General features: G+C 40.5%; 1 protein-coding gene across 1 annotated transcript in view; it reads right to left on the reverse strand.

Annotated features, from left to right (window-relative positions):
• Positions 1–3,258: 3,258 nt before the first annotated feature.
• Positions 3,259–7,319, reverse strand: part of C9 (complement component 9) — a gene marked incomplete at its 5' end in the record, with an annotated part of 9,241 nt that continues 5,180 nt past the window's right edge. The window contains 4 exons of the mRNA XM_009864929.1: positions 3,259–3,419; positions 4,239–4,467; positions 4,674–4,852; positions 6,902–7,030. Coding sequence (XP_009863231.1) covers positions 3,259–3,419; positions 4,239–4,467; positions 4,674–4,852; positions 6,902–7,030 — 698 coding nt within the window. The remainder of the gene's footprint in view (positions 3,420–4,238; positions 4,468–4,673; positions 4,853–6,901; positions 7,031–7,319) is intronic.

A 7,319-nucleotide genomic window follows, 5' to 3' on the forward strand; every position in this document is an offset into this window, starting at 1 on the left:
TTGGCAAGTTTTTTGCCTATCTGGACTTCTGTAACGCCTTTGACACAGTCCCCCACAACATCCTTCCCACTGAATTGGAGAGATATGGATTTGATGGATGGGCTGTTTGATGGGTAAGGAATTGTCTGGACAGTTGCATCCAGAGAGTAGTGGTCAACAACTTGATGTCCAGATGGAGGTATCCCTCAGAGGCAAGCTGGATTGGGACAACTCCCAATATCAATACAGGCTGGGTGACAAGTGGGTTAAGAGCAGTCCTGCAGAGGAGTGCTTGAGGATACTGGAGATGAAGAGCTGAATATGAGTCAGCTATATGTGCTTGCAGCCCAGAAGGCAAGTCATCGTAACAAAAGAAATGTGGTCAGCAGGTCACAGGAGATGATTCTTCCCCTCTGCTTCCCTCTGATGGTACCCCACCTAGAGCACTGTGTTCACTTTTGGAGTCCTCAGGGCAGGAAAGACGTGGGCCTGTTGGAGTGGGTCTAGAGGAGGGCCACAAAAATCATCAGGGGACTAGAACACCTCTCCTACGAAGAAATGGTGAGAGTGTTTGAGTTGTTCAATCTGGAGAAGAGAAGGCTCTGGGGAGACCTTATCACGTCCTTTCAATACTTAAAGGGGGCCTATAAGAAAGATGGGAACAATCTGTCTTGCAGGGTCTGTTGCAATAGGGGAAGGGGTAATGGTTTTAAACTAAGAGAGGTTAGATTCATACTAGATCTCATGAAGAAATTTTTTGTGATGAAGGTGGTGAAACAACGGAACATGTTGCCCAGAGAGGTGATGGAGGCCCCATCCCTGGAGACATTCAAGGTCAGACTTGATGGAGCTCTGAGGAACTTGATCTCTAGTTGAAGATGTCCCTGCTCACTGCAGGAAGATTGGACTAGATGGCGTTTATATGCCCCTTCCAGCCCAAAACATTCTATGGTTCTGCAATCTTCTTGTGGCTGGTAGAACAGCTGAGTTAACATTAGTACATTTTCCTCAACAATTATTTATTTTTGTTTTCTCAATTTAGCTACCTTTTCCATGAGATTTCTTTATAACCTCTCCTTCCCAGCCCAAACAAATTTTCCAAACTATCTGCTATGTTCAACAGCCATGGAGGAAGACAGACAGGTAGGTGCAATGACAGTGCAATTGCCTGAGCCTTGTTTCCTTTGGAAATTTTGTTAATGGATGGTAATGTAACAACTTTTCTATCCCTTTGTGACGTGCCTCTGATTTCCTATAAAAATCTTTAACAGCTTGACATAGACAAGATATAATGTCAGGCCATGCAGCAAATGTTGGGAGGAGGAAGAGTAGTAATTCTTATAAAGCTTCACAAACTTACTTGTGGTTAAGAGCATAAATTAAATGTAGGATGTGGGCTTGGAAATAAATCCATTAGGGCATTTTGCTGAAGGTAATGGCTCACATATTCTTTACTAACAATATACCATCCACCAGCTGATGCTATATACATGATTCTGATACTCATACTGGTTTTGAATTCTTGAAAATCAGTTTGAAAACATACAACACAGGGTTATGAAATAAGCATTGGCAAGGGTACACTATTATGCCATTGACAGATAATAGATGCCATATTATGCCATAGACAGATAATTCATGCTCTAATGACAGCTACAGACAAACAAAAGGTGGACCACACCTGCGGCATAAGTTGTTTATTGGTGCATTATTTTACTCTGATTAGCAATCATTTAAGCTGCAGATACTTTTAAATCATGACATTCCACTGCTTTTGGGTAGTTAGCTGGCCAACAGAAGCTGTTATTTGTCGAACTGGCTTGGAGTCCATTATTGTTTTCTGAAAAAGGAATAAAAATAGTAAAGAAGTGATACAAGATAGTACTTACAACATATATTTGTCAAAGTTTAGGTGAAATAGTACTTTCACGGCACTCCAAGAATATGATTTCACTGTCTCTCAAATATAGAATCGTAGAATCATATGACTGTAATGTAAAATAATTCTAAGGATAAATGTATCAAAACACATACTGTGATTTTCAGAAGGCTTAATTATCTGGCTTCTACTGGAAGAGTGAGTACTTCACATGTCTAATATATCAGAAGCCAAAATAAAGCTAATTTTTTTAAAAGAGCTTTTACTGTGCCATACCAGATGAAACATATGAGTATGTATGTAGCATGAATATGCTGTCATGGCTGTATAGAAATATGTCAATAATACAGCGGAGGAATAAAATCAAGCTGTATATGAGAATTTTTTTTTAAATAAGACCAACTTCACTGGATCAGTCAAAGTCTGACTTTGTATACTGTTTCAAACAAGAGGGAAATAACACTGACATAATGCACATCCAGGAATAGGAAAACACATAGAAATATCTCACCAGAATACTTTTCCGTGCTGCCAAAACTGATGCTTCATCTAGTTCAAGAGTAAGCATGATTATCTACATGTTTGAGAACATTCGATTAGTTTGTGTTGAGGTTTTTAAAGTGCATGTGTGCTTTTGGTATGCCCACTGTGTGAAGGACCAGGCTCCAGTCTGTTTTGATACTGCTGCTTGCTAGTTTTATTTAATTTTCCCTGCTTCTTATACTTTTCCTCATATTACTCTCAAATTTTCAGCTCTATATTGTATTACTCTCTCAATTTTCTCTCTTTCACCTGTGGAATAGTTTATGGAATAAGTAGCTTTGATAGCCTGCTGTAGGATGCAGCTTGTAGTTTGCCGATGTAGGGCTAGATGGCTCATGAGTGCTGTTATGTCTTGTTGGCCATATTTTTCCAAGGTGAAAGTTTCAAAACTGCTGTAACAGTAGCTTTGTTGGATTTAAGCATTCTCTGTATCAAGCAAGAGAATTCAGACTCCCAAACTTTCTTTATATTTTGTTTCTAGAAAATATATGTCTTTCCTTCTTCATAAGACATATGTTTTTTATGGAGCATCTGACTGAAGATGAAATCTGCATTTAAAGAGCTATATTTTTATCCTGTTCTTATCCAGAATTCCATTTTATTCTTGAGTTCTGTGATAAAACATTGCTTAAGACTTTCAGATACAAATCTAGCCATTGACAAATCCAGGCTATGAGGTGGCTGTTTATAAAAGCTGTATCAAGTCACAGTTTTAAACAAAACATGCAGGTGGACTTACCCCTCACATCTTCAACTGTGTCACTGAAATGCCCTGAATATTGGCTGACCATTTATTTGAAACAGAAGTAACACACTGGTGCTTACAGAGGCTGCTTACCTGTTTTTGAGTAGCATAACTATTTTGCTTCTCCACAGGGGCGTTTTTCAGTGCTTTCTCCCTGGCATGGTCTGCCATCAGATTCTGGTGTAGGATTGTTGCACTGACGAGTTCGAGTGCTTATTCCATTGATGCAGGTGGACCAGGCACTCCAACAGCTCCAGCCTCCGTCGGTGGCAACTAGTATTAAGACACCATTCTAGGATTAGTCCAGCATCTCTCTGACTTCTGTACAGTGACAGAAAGATTAATTGGAGCCTTATACTTGGCACATTTGAGGGTGGACATTCTTACATTCTTAGTTACAGTGATACTGCAGATCATTGCAGCCTCTAGCCTGAAACTCATTGCACAGATTTGGCTTTTGAAGATGCCCTTGTCAATGGTACTGCTTAAGACCCCAGAGGTTTCAACATTTTCGTCACCCTAGGTAGTTGCCTGAATATGAAGTTCTAAGTCCCATTTTGGGCACCTGCACTATAAAAACTTGGCCAAAGAGAATGCATTTACTGCACAGTAATTTTTTTACATGGTCACTTGTAGAACTGCACTCATCTTCATCTTGCCCTTTGTGGACCAATCTAATATTAAGATAGTGCAGTAATTTTGAACTGTGATCATGCGTTAGCAAACAGTGCTTCTGCAGGAAACTGAAGACAAAAGAGCTTATGACATAGAGAGGTTGCTTCTCCTCGAAATCAGTTTACCATTATTGCACTGTGCTTCCATAATGCTCTTGTTTACTTAAATTAAGTTGGGGTATCATTCCAAGACACAACAATGCATCTGGGACAATGAACTCTAAATTAGAGTGCTCTCTTTGTGGAAAGAACCCAGTAATTTACACTAGCCTCCATACCATGTACCCCTGAGATTTGACTGCACTAGGTATAATGGTGTACTATGATGTCCTTCAGTCCTAATAAAGGCTTATTTTGTCAGGATATTGTTCATAATAATAAAAATGCACATTTCAGTCTGTGTGGAATATTTACGAACCTTTAATTAATGTGGATTTGGGAATCTGGCAAGCTATTCCCTTAAAGTAGCTTGAGCACATGCACGTACAGGCTCCATCTACCAGCACAAGGGTGCCTCCATTTTTGCACGGTTCACATTTGCATACACTGTATTCAGTAATGTAGTCTTCAATTGCTCTTTCCAAATTTTGTTTCTTTAAATATGCATTTCTCATCTTAACTGGAACAAGTGTATATATCGGAGACGGCTGTAGAAGGAAAAAGCGCATGCATGACAGACTTTTCCAAAGTTCTGAATACTTTTGATATACTCATCACTAGAGAAGGTGTTTGAAGAAAGTGTCAAGATGAAGAAAATACCTGAAAGAGCATGATAAACTTGGGTTTTCACCTCCATCTTACAGCAAAAGATTTCAAACTATAAAAGCTACAGCTTTGAAGAAGTTGTACTTACACGCTGCTGTATCACTACTGGAGCATCAACCAAAGACTTAGCCCACTGTATGTAATCCTCTACATCAACCATGCTGGATCCTCGTAGTAACATTTCTTTTATTTTAACTGAAAAGTCAATCTTCCCTCCATCAACTAAGGAAATGACATCATCAATGACAGCATCATCCTTAAATTCTGCTGCAGAAAGAAAGAAAGAAGAATGGATGAAGAAGAAAGTGTAATGGCCTTGCATTTTGAAGAACAGTTGTTCTTTTATGACAGCCCGTCCATCTCTATAAAATGACCACAGAGACAACAATCCTTCACTCACTGCTTTTGGTGAAATTCAATGTTTTTTTCTGAATATACATTTTGTGTGGGAGGAAATTTTCTACATCGCAATTAAATTAAAAAACTCTATATCTGAAAGTAAAAGAAGGGGCAGGACAAAATGGGAGACATTATGAGGATCATAATCATCTGATAACACACCAAAGATAAAATAAGTAATACTGCTGTTTTACCTGAGCTGAACCAGAAAAAGGCAGGAATTAGAACAGAAGGAGCTTTGGCTTCAAAGCAAAACTGCAAGGACAGATCATTGAAAATCATTGCCTTTTCTGTGCTCAATATTGAACCTCCTTGCTTTTTGCCATTTTTCCATCATGTGACAAAATACTCATCTCCAGACTCACACAGGAGCAGAGAGGGACAGTGGCAGGGAAGGAAACACAAGTAGCCTAATCAAAGAAGGCCCATACATTGACTTCTCCCAGACCATTTTCAGCAGAACCATCCACCCTGCATTCTGGGGCTGAGGTTGAGTCAGCACCAAGATGAGTCAATGGAAAGGCTCTCTGGATGCAAAGAAGGGCATTTTGGGATTGCACAGGCTTATATGCTGAGAGTGTATTTAGGGGATACCACTGCGGAAGTAAGGAGGGAATCAGATTGGCCTTTGGAAAGAACAAGCATGGGAAAACAGAGGGATAAAGGCAAAAAGGGGACTGACTGCATATAGAAAGGTGCCTGAACAGTGAGCTTGTCTGCCGTGTACTGTCCTTAATCTTTGCAGTCTCTCTGGTTTACCATTAAATTCCATTTTTATTCCATTCTATAACTATTTTCCTGGGTGAGAGGACTCTATTCTGCGTGCGCACATGTATATAGAGATCTGTGTGCCAGCAACTAGACTTGGATGATGACTGGATCTGACATTCGTGCTGCCAATGACTGGAGCGAGTGAGGATATGTGTGCTAGTGTGTGATCACCAGCAAACAGCAAACCAGACTAGCAGATGAATAGGGTAACTTGGGAGCCAAGTATCAAAGTGGATGTTAGTCTAGCCTAGATATGTACATGTCTCCAGGGTGAGAATTAGAGGAGCTGGCTACTGGAGTAACCAGGAGTTCTAGGCCAAATATTGGAGGGACCTCAAGGTCCCAGGGTTGACTGGCACGTGTTTGCATGTGAACGAATGTCTGTGCAAGACAACTGGTGATAAGAGGAACCAAGGGTCAAATGCGGGGCAGACTGAGCACCGAAAGCCAGTTACTGGAGGGATCCATAGTGTGTGTGGAGGAGGCATGTGTGTAATGGTGTGCATCAGATGGGCTGTACCAGCAATGGGAGTGGAGCTGTGGTCCTTGGGGTGTTTAACACCTGGGTGCCAGTAACAGGGGAGACTAAGGATCCAGCTGCTGGTTCAGCTGGTGGTCTCAAGTCAGCTGCTGGTGACCTGTATTGGCTGTATATGTACATTGTGGAGGGGCTGAAATACCTGAGGGTTGTGTTACCTGGGGAGAAGATCTGCTCTACGTGACCCTGCTTGAGCAGGGGAGTTGGACAAGACGGTCTCCAAAGTACCCTTCTAACTCCAATCATTCTGTGATTCTGTGATATTCCTCATTAACAGACTTTCACCCTGAGCAGATGGAGAGGAGAACAGAATGAAGTTATTGTTGCTGTTTGTGTTTACCTGAGTGTTATGAATTTGTCTATATTGATTTGTATGGCCAGCAGTGTGTGCTTGTATAAGTCATGAAAGTGTGTTTGTGTGTGTGCCTATGGGGAACACATACTCAGCCTGGCTTGACCTGGGGCCATGGAGGTACAACTGCCTCACCTCTACTGATCTAAGAGATTTGTCCTTTCCCTAACATCAATAACAGTATTGATTATAAAAGGGGAAACAATATCATCTTTTCTTAAGCAAAAGATAAAATGTAACATAAGGATATACTTACAGTTGTCCTTCACAGTAATCTTTTCACATTTACCACCGCCAATATTAACACTGGCCTGTAAGTTTTCATATGCAATCGTGGCATCTAAGTTATAGCCAAGGCATTTTTTCACATCTTCTACAGTGATACCTTGAAGTGGAAATAACAAAGGAATTGAATTACCATTAATAATGTAATATTATTATCCTTGGACAACAAATTTCATGGCTTTTGGAAGTGTTTATGTCTTCCTTCTTCCCATTTATCTTGTGCTTTTTCCTCTTCCATTAAATGAGTGTGAGGATGATTGTATCTGAAGTGCCTGCACAGAGGCAGGTGACATGTACAGCGATTGGGAAAAATACCAAAATCCTCCAAGAGCTGACTTCTGTTTTTCTTGATCTAGCTGAAAGCAGATGTGCCTCTAGGGACCACTCTT

Source organism: Apaloderma vittatum, unplaced genomic scaffold (genome assembly GCF_000703405.1).
Source record: "Apaloderma vittatum isolate BGI_N311 unplaced genomic scaffold, ASM70340v1 scaffold9732, whole genome shotgun sequence".
Classification (NCBI taxonomy): Eukaryota; Metazoa; Chordata; class Aves; order Trogoniformes; family Trogonidae; genus Apaloderma; species Apaloderma vittatum.